At 39.2% G+C, this 14537-nt stretch overlaps 2 protein-coding genes across 6 annotated transcripts; both read left to right on the forward strand.

Annotated features, from left to right (window-relative positions):
• The first annotated feature begins 697 nt into the window (after window positions 1–697).
• Window positions 698–3327, forward strand: LOC115053395 (uncharacterized). Of its 2 annotated transcripts, none has more exons than XM_029518050.1 (10): window positions 698–832; window positions 914–1219; window positions 1345–1398; window positions 1510–1545; window positions 1766–1882; window positions 2013–2037; window positions 2121–2161; window positions 2241–2291; window positions 2365–2477; window positions 3056–3327. In XM_029518050.1, exons 1-10 carry the CDS (start codon window positions 784–786, stop codon window positions 3179–3181), a joined length of 918 nt encoding a protein of 305 aa, XP_029373910.1. In that variant the 5' UTR covers window positions 698–783; the 3' UTR covers window positions 3182–3327. The 2 variants fall into 2 exon arrangements, with proteins under 2 accessions (XP_029373910.1, XP_029373911.1); XM_029518051.1 differs by having other exon boundaries at window positions 1766–1876.
• A 176-nt stretch (window positions 3328–3503) lies between these two features.
• Window positions 3504–12571, forward strand: nrgnb (neurogranin (protein kinase C substrate, RC3) b). Of its 4 annotated transcripts, none has more exons than XM_029517593.1 (6): window positions 3504–3825; window positions 3917–3996; window positions 4075–4115; window positions 4781–6572; window positions 10387–10588; window positions 11933–12571. In XM_029517593.1, the coding sequence occupies exons 1-6, from the start codon at window positions 3672–3674 to the stop codon at window positions 11986–11988; spliced, it is 2325 nt and encodes a 774-aa protein (XP_029373453.1). In that variant the 5' UTR covers window positions 3504–3671; the 3' UTR covers window positions 11989–12571. The 4 variants fall into 4 exon arrangements, with proteins under 4 accessions (XP_029373453.1, XP_029373454.1, XP_029373455.1 ...); XM_029517594.1 differs by having other exon boundaries at window positions 10387–10542; XM_029517595.1 differs by lacking the exons at window positions 3504–3825; window positions 3917–3996; window positions 4075–4115; window positions 4781–6572 and adding an exon at window positions 8714–8728.
• Window positions 12572–14537: the final 1966 nt, after the last annotated feature.

Raw genomic sequence — 14537 nt, forward strand, 5'->3', positions numbered from 1 at the left:
CATGAAAGTGAGAGGCCCTCAGTCAGTGAAACTGAAACAAGAGCACGAAACATGATTCCCATGTGATTGCTCTCCCTGATCATGGTGTGCCATGATGTTCTGAAACTCTATCTTCCAACTTCATAATGGATGAGAATGCGCTAAAGCTAACCTAGATACTGTCTCTGTTAGTAGATCTGTTCAATAATGGATGAAAGTTATGTAACTCATTCAGATATTGTAACATATATATAATTTAATACAGGAGAAATTTTTAAATGACTGGATTTCTTGAAGTCATATAAATTAGGATGTTGAATTCTTCATCACAAAAAGTCCCTTTTAGTCTTCAAAAGTTTCAGAGGAGTGCGAGACAGTGCAAGAAGACAGTAGGACACTGGTGCATCTGCAGGTATATGTGTAAACCACAGTATCTGGTTCTGTATCTTTTCTTCAATCAGTTGTGAAATATATGTTTTGTTTCAATGCATACATAAATTTGATAGTTTAAATGTTAGTGGGTCATTGATTTGTTGTTTCTGATAGTAAGCTTTTTGTCATTTATACTTTCAACAGAAATGAATTTTTCTAGGAAATCAAGTGGAATGAATGGAAACTCAAGAATTGTTTTTACCTAACTCTAAATCCTGTTGTGAACCACTTCCTGTTCTAGTAGCTTAAGGTTGGAACATGTGTGTGGGCATCTCAGTATATTTTCTGCAGGTGCAAGGAACAGCAAACTAAGTGCACAAGATATTCAATTGTTTATTCAGACAGGGGGAATAAGAAAGAGAAGTTGCAATAATGAAGATTTCAATCCACTTTACATTGCAATTTTTCTGGCTGGCACAGGGTGAGACTTATATATTCTCTTTTTCGCTGCATTTGGCTGATTTTGTTGCGTTGAGCAAACAACAATGTTCTCTCTTTGCAGAATTTGTGAGCTGTGTTAATATGAAGGTACCCAATGACACCTTGCGTGTAGAGTTAGGGGTTTCTCTAACGCTAAACTGCACCTACGATTGCTCCACTGGATTTGTTCGAGGTTGTTGGATTAAAGCACAAGACAAGTCTGTCTGTCATGGTACACTCAGCACAAACAGATCTTGCACAACATCTCTTCATCTGTCAAATGTGACTGCTGAAGATGTGAACAAGAGCTACATTTGCTACACACAAAGAACAGATGACCCCGAGCTTCCACAAAAAACTGAGCGCATTGTTTTACTGCAACTTGAAGGTAGACGAATAGTATACATAAAAATCAATATTGATATATCATGTCGTTGGCATTTAAGCGATTACAGAAATGCCACAAAGTCAGGAGTGACTTGTTGTCAGTCTTTTCTGCTTGTTTGTTTTCAGCTAAAACAAGTCTCACAAACTGGACCGCAACGTCAGAAACTGAAACTAAAAATGGTGAGATCCTTGTACGCTTATAAATAAGATAAAATATCTCATGATCACCTTACTTTTATAAATTTATAAATAAATTATAAATTAATAAATATATTATCCTGTGTTTCTCAGCATCTCTTCCAGTTAAGCCAGAAGATCCAAGTGGAGGTAAGATGGCACTTTGAAACTGTGTAGAATATAATGTTCATTAACAATGATAATGCAAGAACTGTGTTTAACTATTATGTTTACTATTCTGCAATTTCCCAACCTGGGATAAAAGTATATCTATCTATATTTTGTATAATCATCCATATATTAAATCAACAAGTAAAAATTTCCCTTTCACATAAAATCAAAGTTTATGCTTTTTGGCTGGTGTTAACAGGAGATTTCAAAGGAATACAGTTTTTAGCAGCAGTTAGTGTTGCTGTGGTCGTGATGCTTACGGTGTTGGCTACTTACCTGTGTCTGAAGTGGAACAGACAGAGCTGGAATGGTAAAGGTGATTACAGAATATTACACTTTGACCATATGTTTTATGTAAAAAAGAAATCAATTACGAATGAGAAATGACAACCTTTTTTTTTTTCTTAACCTCTCTATCGTCTGATGAACTATGCCATAAATCCCAGAGGAGCCTGTTCTGTCCAGGTCAAGGTGAGTACAGTTCATATACAATTACGTTATGATTTTTGTAAAATTCTTTATTAACCAATTTCTTCCTTTTCTGTTCACTACAGCTCACAACAACACTCAGATGCTGCCTTCTCACCAGTGAAGGGTAAATAGGTGAAAACATGAGCTATCAAAGAGCATTGCTTCCACACAAGCCAGTCATTCTTACCTGTCATATTCACCAGGATCACTGTCCATACAAAGTGAGCGAGTGACTTTGAGGATCCCAACATCAGGTAAGCCAATGTACTGTTAAAATGCAAAAACAGATCATTTCTGATGACATTTAATTATTTCTTTTTGTCACAGAAAATGACAGTGCCACTGAGGTTCCATATGCTGACATAATGATTGCTGCCCGAGGTGTCAGCACGCCAGAGCTCACTAAGGTTTGCTACTTGAACGCTGGAGATCATAAGGAGGTGAGAGACAACATGTCTGTCATCTGTATCACACTGAATCCTAAAATGAGCCAGAAATCTTTGAAACTATAGATCACAGTCACAAATCTTAAACTGGTGCCTATTTTAGATTTGACTGCTGTTGCCGCACAAGGAGCAAAATTGAAGAGCTAAATTATTTAATCATAATAAATAAAACAACGGCAACAACAATATATTCTTAGCAGGGACAGGAAGGGGAGGGGTACAAAAACAGCAGCAACAATATTAACATGGGGGGCACACAGGGTAAACAACAATATCAACAGAAACAATGAGAGCTTTGATCACAGGATTTCCAGTGCAAATTTACCACTTTGTTTAACGTAATTTAAAATGAATGTATGAGTGTGTGATTATATATCAGCTGTGCACTTTCTATGTAGGTGTGTGTCTGTGTATGCTACACTGTGGCTAGCTGACTGTAGCTGACGCGTTTCTTTAAATACTACTACTACTAGTTGATCCTGTCAACTAAGCTTTGACTTCTGCACAAATAGCCAGCAAAAGCACTGAATCGGTCCAAACGTAGTACTTGATAAATCCTGCTTCCTCTCCAGCTGTGGGGAGATGAACCAAAGTCTCACCTCCAGGCCTCACGATCAGCTGACAGGCTGCATGTGCCCAGAGAGGTCAGCCGCAAGATGAGCACCAACTCGGAGTATGCGGTCATCACATACGCCTGAGGACATGGAGCACACGTTCACTGGGCTATTCATACTAACAAAAATGTACATAATGCTATTTTATGTCACCTTGATCCATTGTTTGCTTCAAGAATACAGTATACCTGCAGCTATTTTCCAATAAAGTTATTATTTTGTGAGTGCAATTATGTTTGAGCCTCGTCAGTATCCGTAGTCGTAGAGTTGTTGCTACGGAAACAGTTATCAACAAAAAGTCTTCCGTTTCCAGACATCGTGTGTTTAAAAGGAAAGGTGGATACTAATACCAAGTTATTTCAGGTAATAAATGTAACCAACTACTTTTGTTTAGACACTTTCTAGACCTCATTAGTCGCGTGTAGCGAATGCGTTAAAACAAAAGCCAAAAATTCATGTTATTTTGTCTATAAAGTTAAGCTAATAGCTTCTGTGCCACACGCACAGATTAAAGTCAATAAAAGAGTGAGGACGAACTCAGACTTCCATAATAACCGTCCAAAGGTGGCGGAAGATGTCGGTACCTTTCTCCAACACTCACCTGCGGGTCCCGCGAGGTTTCGGTACAATCCTGGAGGGACTAGCCAGAGAGATCCTGCGAGACCAGCCTGAAGACATCCCAAAATATGCTGCACATTACTTTGATGCTCTTCTCAAACAAAGAGAAGGTAAGTCCAAGTTCCTGGGTGGTGAAATGAGACAGATCCCGCTGACATGTGCTGTCATTTTACTGTTGTTTCCTCTGTTTTGTGCTCACAGAAAGTGGCATTGACCCTGCCGAGTGGGCCGCTAAACTTGAGGATAGATTTTACAACAACCATGCATTCAAGGCTTCTGGGGTAGGAAGTGAATCTGCAATATATTAGCCTCAAACTGCCGGCACACATAAATCTCCTGTATGTTTTCACCCCCAACAGCCGAATCCTGAAGAACCTGCAACAGAAGCCACCATTTTCAAGTGAGTCCCACTTTTGCGTGCCATCCTCAGAAGAGGGACAGGATAAACATGAGGGGAAGGATAGCTACAAGTATAGAAGAGAATGCAAAGCTATTTTGTTAGGTTCGTTATTAAAAGGTTTATGTCAGTATTAAGCCGATGGTGTGAGGATTTCTGTAGTCCTGGTTAAGAAATTTAGGAAGTTTATTTATACAATTGATCTGAACATCTGCAGTTTTACCACTGCAAGAGGCACTTTCTTTCAGGTTAGGACATTGGTGCATTCTTCCAACAATGGAAGGTGTAGTTCATGCAGTTAAATGCTAGAAAATAATCACTATACTGCACAAATATTTGTTCAGTGTTTACAAGAAGATCCTGTAATATTATGTTAATATATATATATATTTTTTTTTAATTTGGATAGTATAGTTCATTCTTCAGTCAGCTTTTCAGGGAGGTCCATGCTAAAACTGTATTTCTCAAGAATACATTGTGATCCATCCTGAGGGAGCACAAAAATAAATTGAAAAGGCCAGTAGGTTTGCAGAGTCAAAGGTGAGACCAGAAAGAGCAGGACTGATCTGCAAGTAATCAGAAACTATAGTGGCATAAATTTCAATCAAATTTCCTCCTGGTGATAGCAGAAACATTTCAAACCTTTCATTTTGACTGGTACCTTTTAGAGAAAAATCATATGAATCCCAAACTGAAGATGAATCAAGTCATGCAGCTGAAGCATCAACTCTTTCCGTCACACATCCCAACAAATCTGAAGAGGCAGATTCAACTGGAAGCACAGAAGGAGAAAGACATAATATTACAGTCAAACACATAGTTTCAGTGGAAAAGGAAATTTCAGAAGATGAATTCATCAACAGGCTACCAGCTGCTGATGTACAGTCTGTTGAACTGAGAGGGATGGAGGGAGAGAAAGAAATAACAATAAATACACTTGATAAAGTCGACTGGGCAGCTAATGAAAAAGGTAATCGTTATGTTTTAGATGAAGACACACATCAATCTGAGTTAGAGATGGCCAACTGGCTATCATTTGGTGGGGTGTCTGATATAGATGTTTGTGCTCAGGAGTTAAGAGTGGCAGAAAATGAGGTAGGTGATAAACAAGTCTCAGCAGTTGTAGAAGAGGAGACTTCAGACTCAGAAGGAGAGAAAAATGCTCAAGTTAAAGAACGTATGGAGGTTCTTCCATATTCTGGACTGGCTGATGTGGACATTTGTACCACAGAGCTTGGTGGAACGGAGACAGCAATGGAAATAGCCACTAGCCATGATTTACATTTACCTGAAGATGAAAGCTTAAAACCCCAACCTGAGGAAATTCTTAAACAACCACCACAATCAATCAACAGTCAATCTGAAACCTCTGACAGCAATCAAGAAACTGAAGATCAGACAGAACAAACGAAAGCAGAGGAAGAAACAGTGACTGAAATTTCTTCTGGGGAAAATCATGAAAGTGTAGCTCATATTGAGGGTGAGTTAGATAGTAATGCTATACCAAAGGAGAATTCTCTGGTTGAGATTAGCTTTGAAGATGTTCCAGAGGCTCAGGAGATTACTGAGGTTGGGGAGAAACAACCAGGGGAAGAGGGATCAAGAGAGGTCTCTCAGACTATGACATTAGAATTTCAGGAGGAAGAGTCAAATCATGTTACTGCAGTGGCAACAGACCAAAATATATCTAGTCCACAACATTACAAGCAATCCAAAAGGGAGAGAGCTGAGAAAGAACTTTTCCCTGAAGGGGAAGAAATGGAAAGTCAGCAGGCAGCAGACGTGATGAAGGAGAAGGTGGTCACAAATGACTTGAGCCAGAATAACAGTGATGAGGATGATGATGAAAAAGCAGAAGGAGTGACCTCATCATATCAGCCCACCAGTGAGGCAGATGAAGAGGACCCAGAGGATGAAACTGGTCATATAAATGAAGTTAAAGAGAAGATTACTGAGGGTTGCTGGAATGAGGATTTTGACACAAAGCCAAACAACACTGATTTTAAAGTAGATAATACAGACACAATTGGAGGAGACAAAGAGGATACGCATACAAAAGATGATAGTGAGATTGAGCATGAAGACATTAGTGATAGCGATGTAGAAAGTCATTCGTATCTTGTAATCCAGTCAAATACATTAGTGGCTACAATAGAGGCAGAGAGTGAAACTTTAAAGGCAAGTAGACAATGTTCCCCAGAGGGCAGTCAGAGAGGACTTGCAGAGTCACATCAAGAGGATACAGAAGAGGAAAAAGAGATCAGGCCAAAGGAAGCAGTTAAAGTTTCAGATGAAGAAAAGACAGATTTTGAAGTCCAGGAGAGTGAGCCGATGATTGAAGAGGAAAACATCAGCCTCAGTGAGAGTGCAGACAAAACAGCAGCTGACCACTCAGGAGAAGAAAGGCCACTTTTGTCTGAGAAGGATGCCACAAATCCTGGAGGCAGGAGTAGTGACAAGGTAAAGGGTTTGACACATTTCACACACATTTCTATGCATTAATTGTCTGAATAATTTATCATTTGTTGTTGTGATTTGATTTGATTGTAGGATATGTTGAAAATCACCACATCCCCATATTTTTCTTCAGAATGAGGATAAATGTCCATGCACTTTCAGGCAGAGCTGTCTTTAGCTGGACTAAAGTGTGCTCTGCTCTACTTCCTGTCCCACGTAGCCTATATAAATAACTTTTAGGACGAGTCTGATCAACATATTTTTTAGCTTTCCTTGGCTTTCCACAGTTAAGTTATATAAATTATTTGTTTGACTGGATAAAGAAAAGTAGCTTATCTGAACAACTTTTGATGTCATTAAGAGGATCACAGTTGCATTCATCAGCACTAAAATTGTAGTTTGAGTCTTGGAATCCAGCATTTTCAATATTGCTGTCTAAATGTGAGTGTGTATGAGATGCTCTTCAAGGCCTATACTATGCTGCATGTTCATAAAACTGTAATATAGTTGCTTTGTTAGTACCAGATCTGCTTTCCCTTTGGGAGCCACCATAGCCTTCACAAATTGAAACTTGATTCAATAATCCATCATCATAAAAGACAGACTAGACAATTTGGCTTATGAATTAGGCCTTTAACATTTTTATTGCTGTCACAGTTAGTCCCAACTGACTTGTCTGGACCAACAGGGCTCGAAACGTGAAAGGAGGGAGTGTAGGAAGGGGCACTAAGTATGTTACCATGGTAACCCCTCACCAATCTGCTCTCTCTTAGTGTCGTCATGGAATTAATAGGAGATGGTGATGCTGAGAGTTGCTAGGCACCATCTGGATCAGTAATCTACCTTTAATAGCAGCTTCACTGTGACTGATAAAACAGAAAAACAGTGCTTTTTGTGTCTCTATATACAATGCTGTTGTGCTCTATCACAAAACTGTAGATTTGATCTATCCTAACAATAACCTGGCTGCAGTATCTCAAATTTTCTAGTTTTTTTTTTTTAATAGGGTGGGGGGGTTCAACTTTTTTCCTTTAACTTGCTCTTGCTGTTAAAAACGTGCCTTCAGGGATGTTACAGTGCTCTGATCATCTTAAGTGGATAAATAATTTTAGATACATTTAAGATGACACCACAATCTACTTTAATGATTTATTACAGTAAATTCTGTAACACACAGTGATGGTCATGATTAAATATTTGCTAAGGTAATTGATTAAGTGAGTGTTCTTAGGGAAATTACGCGGGATGATAATTTAGTATTGTATTTGAATGATTAACAAACCAGCATTATAGTGTTAAAGTCAGAGATACAGCTCAGATAGATGGATGTTTTCTGTTTCTCTTCCTCTCCGTCTTGTCTCTGAGGCTGGCAGAGGAGTGTGGGCGGCCATACCAGCTGGGATCAGAGGGATGGAGAGGGCTGTTAGCTCACTCTGCCTCTAATAAATTTATAACACCTCCTAGTGTAAAAACAGTCCAAGATGCTTACACTTTATTATTTCCACACTATTAGTAACTTTGAAAGTCGGCAATTATTTTTTTTTATGACCATCTGGCTTTTGTGTAGTAGTTCTATGTTGGTCATTTATTTTTATTTGTGAAGTTTATTATTGGAAAGCAGATAAGATAAATTTGTTATTTTGCATGTTCCTTATTAAGGTCCAGACTGAATATGTCCAGAATGTCCACTTTCTCCAAAAAAAAAGAACTTTTAATTGTGGGACTTGTCTCCATATTCAGGCCATTCCAGTTGTTACCTTAGTCTTTAGGCTGTACCTAGTTTATGTTGCTGTTCTGTTAAAGGTCTGTATCATTAATTTCATAACAGTAGGTCAGCAACCTTAATGAGACAGAAAAGATGGAACACATACTGTCATGTTTGTAGGAGGTCTCTCTTTCCCTCCTCCCTTCCTCTTCCTCTCTTTCTGACTGTATGTCTCTCCATCTCTCTTTCTCTCTCTCTCACTCTGCGTGAGCTGGTGTTACTGAGCATACAGTGATTGTTAGTAAGAGACAGTGAAGCATCTGTACTATACCGGAGACTCATTTCAAGAGTGCTTTGTTTGGTCCACATAGAAATTGAGGCGTACAAGTCATAGCAGGTCAGTTCATCTGAACGCCAAAGTCATCTCTGAGAATAAGACATGGACTGTCACAACGTAAGTAAAAGCTTCAGATTGAACTTTTTTTGATATATTTACTTTTCTGATTTTGATTTCTTATTAGTTACAAATTGTGTTTGCTACAGTTTTTCGTCATACTGCTTTGCATATTGTTGGTACTCTTGTCTTTTTACTCTTAGAGTAATTGTATGTTAACAATTTGTGTCTTTATGGCTCTCAAGTTTTTTCACAGAGAAGTAACTACAAAGCCCATTATGTAAAAAAACAAAACAAAAAAAAAACTCAAGCTATTTTCACCATATATGGACATTTGCTTACCTGAGATTTGCAATATTAAGGCTTGATTAAGTCTAAGGAGCCTAAGGAAAAAACAAACAAACAAAAAAAACAATAAGACCCATGAGAAGGTGTGTAGCCAGCAAAATCCAGTGAAGCAGCGCTGCTTCTCTGCTGCTGCAAAAGAGCTGGCTTCTGACAGCTCGGTGAGCAGTCAGACACAGAGGCTAATGAATGCTGGCTGAACAGGTGGGTGGTCACACTCCTACATTGGAGGGGTTTCACTGGAGACATGGTAGTGGGATGACAGTGGGCTTGTTCTGTGGGCTGCCTTTGTATGAAATGTCAGTCTGCTTCTATAAGCAAAGCACAGAGTGTAGCTGATATGTGTTTGCCACACAATGTGAAATAATGTTTACATAACCCATTGAAATCCTTGGCACTATTCCACTGGCACTTCATGACAAACCAGAATTTCTCCTCAGCCCACCCCACGTTTCCTAAGGAACACCAGGGTTGACTGCAGTAACATTTTCACTGGATCATCTTTTTTAGCCAAAGATTTTTATTTATTTATTTTTTTTTTTCTCCTTGAAAGATGATTTTAAATCAAACGATAACTAGAAGTTATTACTCATAAAGCAAAGTTTTAGACCAAATAGTTTCTCACCAAAATAATAAAGAAAAAGAAGAAAAAAGCAGAATGGTCTTTTGTCAAATGAACAATATTCAGCAATCTAATAATCATTGTCACTCTGGAATCCTTAAAAAACATCCTGAACCAACCTTTAACTCAAAACAGCACAGTTGACCATGGCCATTTTACAAAAGTCTACTGCTGTTTTCTCCAGCATTGTGCAACAACAAGAGGAAGTCAACACTAATATGGGACAGTAAAGTAGGCTATAGAGTCGTATAATTACTAGTGCACATTTTTTTACGTAGGTTTCCTGTTCTTCTTCTCTCTCCATCCCTCTACTGAGACCCACCTTCCTCTCCTTCATCGCTCGCTTTCACTGTGTCTCTCTCTAACTGCCTCTGCCTCCCATCCAATCTCTCTCTTGCTCTCTCAACCCAACCAGTCGAGGCTGTTTGCGGCGCACCCTGAGTCCGGTTCTGCTCGAGGTTTCTCTTAAAGGAAGTTTTTCCATGCAACTGTCACCAAGTGCTTGCTCTTGGAGGGTCTCTTTAACAACTCCATAAAGAGAGTGGTCGATGTGTAAAGTGCCTTGATGTATTTTTGTTATGATTTGGTGCTATATTAATAAATTTGATTTGATTTGAATAAAGATGGCATATTCGGTAACAAGTACACATCCCACTGTGCCAAAAAAAAAAAGTTAATTGTACGAAATATGGAAACAGTCCATTCAGGATGGGATTCTTTTGTCAGCGCGTCTTTGTCGTTCTGTCAACAGGAGGAGTGCAGCCGGCCCCAGGAGGAGGAGGATATTATGGACATCCCCTTGGATGACCCAGAGGCCAACAGAGCTGCTGCCAAAATCCAGGCTGGCTTCCGTGGTCACATGACCCGTAAGAAGATGAAGCCGGAGGACAAAGCAGAAGGGGAGGAGGTGAGCAGCACTGGGGATGTGCTCAACGGCAGTCAGGGGGACACAGGTCAGTGATGTAGAGCCCAGAGATAAGACTAGGCCCCATAATGCAGTTAAAACGATCACAGTAGGTGACATAAGGTAAGTGAAGAACAGCATAAGTCAACCATAAACAGATTTTCATGTCTCTTTGAGTTAAAGCGATTCAATAATCTATACTATAAGCAAGTAATGCTCTGGGAAAATGTAGGATTGCATGATATTGTTCCTTAGTGTTACGCTTTTAAGAACAATCTACAATATTCTAGGATTTTAAGGGTGTCCCATCTAAAGCGAAAGCAAGAAAATCTTATTTCTCAGAACTTAATGCTATGCAGGAATATAAACTGATTTACCAATGTTACACACGAGGTAAAGAAACCATTTAAAAGCTATGCATTCAGCACACATTTTTGGATTACACCAAGTGTGATTAATGTGAAACCCAACAGAGAGACTCGTTTAATTACCAAATGAGGTCTCCTGCAACAGATAATTGAATCTTTCAATTCATTCTTCTGGCTAAAGTGAATATGCTTCTAGATGTGCTGTTAAATATTGAAAGAGAGGCTGTTTAATGTGAAAAATGTCAAGTTATGTACTCAAAATGATTATTAAGTTATTTTTCAGCTGTTATTTCATTCAACTGTTCATTCATTCACCACAAGCATTAAGGTTTGTTCTTATGCTTTTCCAAACCAAACAAACAATCTGGCAAACAGCAACAGCGCAAAACAAAACGCTCAAAAATTACAACCACTTTTAAAGACTAGCTCTCCACTTAAATCATGCTCTTTTAACCTGAACCATCAGGACTGTGATCAACAGGTAGCTTATTTGAGAAATGAAGGAGAAAAAAAGAGAAGGCTTTTTTCTTGTTTTTATGCAAGACAAAGCTGCATTTTCTTTGGGGATGTGACTGACAGAAGCGATTTGTTTCCATGATTCTCCCTAACCCAGTTGCTGGCTGCCTGACATGCTTATATAGGAGATCTATTTATAGTTCCAGGTGCTTTAGGTACAGTATATGTTTCAGAGGGACAGCAGAATTAATGGTGCTGTCGGACTGGAACGGAGCACCTTGGAGCACCTCCCTTTGGAGGAGACCCCCTTTTCACAATACAAGTTAGTTTATGAGCTCATCAGATATATCAGGTATCAAAGGCCATCAATATCTCAGTATTACAACATTTTTTTAAAACGTAACTTAAAGTATAAGTTCTACTGAAATATATTTGCATTAGAGAAAGGTCGGAATAATAAATCCTGAAAGTTTGTATCACAGTATTCACTTTGACTATCATAGCATGCACAGAAATTGTTTTCAAGGTTCTGCAGTGCTTAACTAAGCCCTGCCTATTTCTGATTTTAGAGGCAGGAGGATCGGGGACAGTAGAGAGAGACAACACATCTGTGCCAGAGCAGTGACAGCGCTGTCCTGACCTGGATGAAGAGAAAGAGAGGGAGGAAGGTAGCGAGAGATGGCTGGCATAAGCTGGCTGGGCTGGCTTTCAGACACACCTTTTTACCCCAGGAGTCATTTTCTTTTTCAACACAAATTAGCAGTAGGCAATGAACAGTTTAGAGGGTGTGCTATGTGAATTTCGTGAACTCTAACACTCCTCTGCTTCTCCAGCTGTCTCATCAGTACGGATGTCTTTGACCCAGAATTTGCAACTCACTGCATGTACTTGTAAAACTTCTGGTAGTGTGCTAGTTTTTAGATGATGATCTGTGAATGTGAAAATGAATGTCCTCTAAATGCTATACGGGGCTTATTTTGGATGGTACAGTTCATACCATCTGTGTATAAACCTTATATGCATCAGCATTAGACTTTGCATAAGTAGTGGCTTACATTTTTTTATTTTGCATTATTTTCCGTTGTGCGATTATCTTGACTTAATTTATATATTTGACTTGCTTACAAAATAATTAAAACAACAAAAATATTAAAAGAGAAGTAGCTATGTATGTTCTATTTATTCTAAGTTACTTAATTCAATTTGCAATTGCCTTGATTATCTTTTTAATCACAAGTAGGTTCTCTTCTCACCTGTTTGAGCTTTTTTTTTTCTATAAATCTGATCTTCCAGAACAGTGAGCATGCAGTAATTACACTTGTTTTTCCAGATGCATTTTACAGCTTTACCTTATGGGACACCGGTTCAATATGCTCTGTTGTTGTGTTGGTGGGTTTGACTTGTTTGACTCATGTTTGATCAGGTGTGTGAAATTCTATTGTCAGAGTTTGCAGAGCTTTCATGCTTTAAACTTAATTGAATAGTATCTAGCTGAAATTTGCTGTACAGTAATGTGATTACACTAATAAATCCACCTCGAGGATGTGATGGAACATCTGTTTATGACTTCATTAATACAAACAGCACCCTTTTTTTATCTGTCATCTACAACGCTGCAGGAGCCTAAACTTCTCTTTCTTTGTGTGTGTGTGTGTGTGTGTGTGTGTGTGTGTGTGTGTGTGTGTGCGCTTGCATGTGCATCGCGGCAGCATAAGCAAGGCTGATAATTGGAGCGAGCAGGTTTCCATGAAGCTGGAACAATGTTTTTTCTCCCGTGTGGTTCTCTTACACAACCAACTCATGGTTAATTCACAACACAAAACTGCATCTGTGCATTTCTAATATTTGAAAATTACAGTTTCATTAGATATATTTATTTAGTTCATATTTCTAGATAGGACAATTTCAGTAGCAAATATAGGTGCACAGTAGCTGATCTTTGGTTGTAGTGTTATCTTTTCATACAATCAAGTGAATTATCAACACCCACAGCAGAGTGATGTGTGTACCTTGTGAATATTTTGCAACAGATAATCTGCATTTATTGCAATAAGGTTGCAATTATACCATACTTTTTGCCGTGTTTGCCAAGACAATCTTATTCACTTAATGAGAAACAGGCCAGAGCATCTTAAGTCTCCCAATGCTCCCACTCAGCTCACCCACACACATCTGAGCCACACAGCACGCTGCACAGACTCAAACTGCACATTCATTCTCACACAGGAAAAACAGAGTCCGTACTTCAGTATGCAGAAGCCAGTGAAGTCACCCACTGTCACGTACACATGCACACAGACACTACTTGGTTTTGTCATCAGCTGTAGAGGTAACAACTACAAGTCTTGGTCTCTGTGGTTTTTCTAAGCCAGAGTGGAGAACATTTCCTTCTCAGAATGACATTCACCCTCCTACATCGCACTCTCATAAACATCCTCTCTGGGCTTTGTATGGACCTCTTCTGTCTTTTCTCCTACTCAGTCCCAGCGGTGCCACGGCCACGTTCTCCTGTCTCTTTAATGACTGTGGGTGAACAATCAATATCCTGCACACCTCCAAACATAGCACAACACCCACTGGGTGCTGTAAATTGAATTCAGAGAGTGCAGAGAATGACATGTTTTCAAAAACAAAAAATGAGCCTGATGATGTCCTCATTTGAATCATGTGAGCAAGTTTAAGTTGCTCACTGCCGCTACTTCTCTCTCTCTCTCTCTCTCTCTCAACCCAACCAGTTGAGGCAGATGGCTGCCCTCTCTGAGCCCGGTTCTGCCCCAAGTATCCGCCTCTTAAAGGAAGGTTTTCCTTGCCACTGTTGCAGAGTGCTTGTCCTTGCAGGGACATGTTGGGTCTGTTTAACAAATACATAAAGAGTTTGCTGTACAGTGCCTTGTGATTTGAATCTATATAAATACATTTGATTTGATTTAAAGCACAAGGCATCCTGAAAGAACAATGTTTGTGCCCCCTCCTTTTACAATGTTCTGAACATATAAGCGGGCTATTTAAGGAGCCGATCATATGAGGGATTTGCTCGGCTGGTTTGTTCTCTTCCTCAGACAGCTTGTCAGTGAGAAAAGATCTCTGTAGTCTCCTGGGTGATAATTAGAGCTAAATAAGCCGCGCAAACAGCAGAGGGCGCAATTATCTGCTTTCAAGCTGATGGGCATGTGG

Source organism: Echeneis naucrates, chromosome 13, assembly GCF_900963305.1.
Source record: "Echeneis naucrates chromosome 13, fEcheNa1.1, whole genome shotgun sequence".
Classification (NCBI taxonomy): domain Eukaryota; kingdom Metazoa; phylum Chordata; class Actinopteri; order Carangiformes; family Echeneidae; genus Echeneis; species Echeneis naucrates.

What these genes read in the sequence shown, in the direction of transcription:
- LOC115053395 (XM_029518050.1), top strand. Translation starts at nt 784, where the DNA reads ATGAAGATTTCAATCCACTTTACATTGCAATTTTTCTGGCTGGCACAG. An exon ending in AGAAACTGAAACTAAAAATG is followed by an intron (nt 1,399 to 1,509) that starts GTGAGATCCTTG and finishes TGTGTTTCTCAG; the next exon opens with CATCTCTTCCAGTTAAGCCA. An exon ending in CCTGTTCTGTCCAGGTCAAG is followed by an intron (nt 2,038 to 2,120) that starts GTGAGTACAGTT and finishes TGTTCACTACAG; the next exon opens with CTCACAACAACACTCAGATG.
- nrgnb (XM_029517593.1), top strand. Translation starts at nt 3,672, where the DNA reads ATGTCGGTACCTTTCTCCAACACTCACCTGCGGGTCCCGCGAGGTTTC. An exon ending in ACAGAAGCCACCATTTTCAA is followed by an intron (nt 4,116 to 4,780) that starts GTGAGTCCCACT and finishes GGTACCTTTTAG; the next exon opens with AGAAAAATCATATGAATCCC. An exon ending in GAGGCAGGAGTAGTGACAAG is followed by an intron (nt 6,573 to 10,386) that starts GTAAAGGGTTTG and finishes TTCTGTCAACAG; the next exon opens with GAGGAGTGCAGCCGGCCCCA.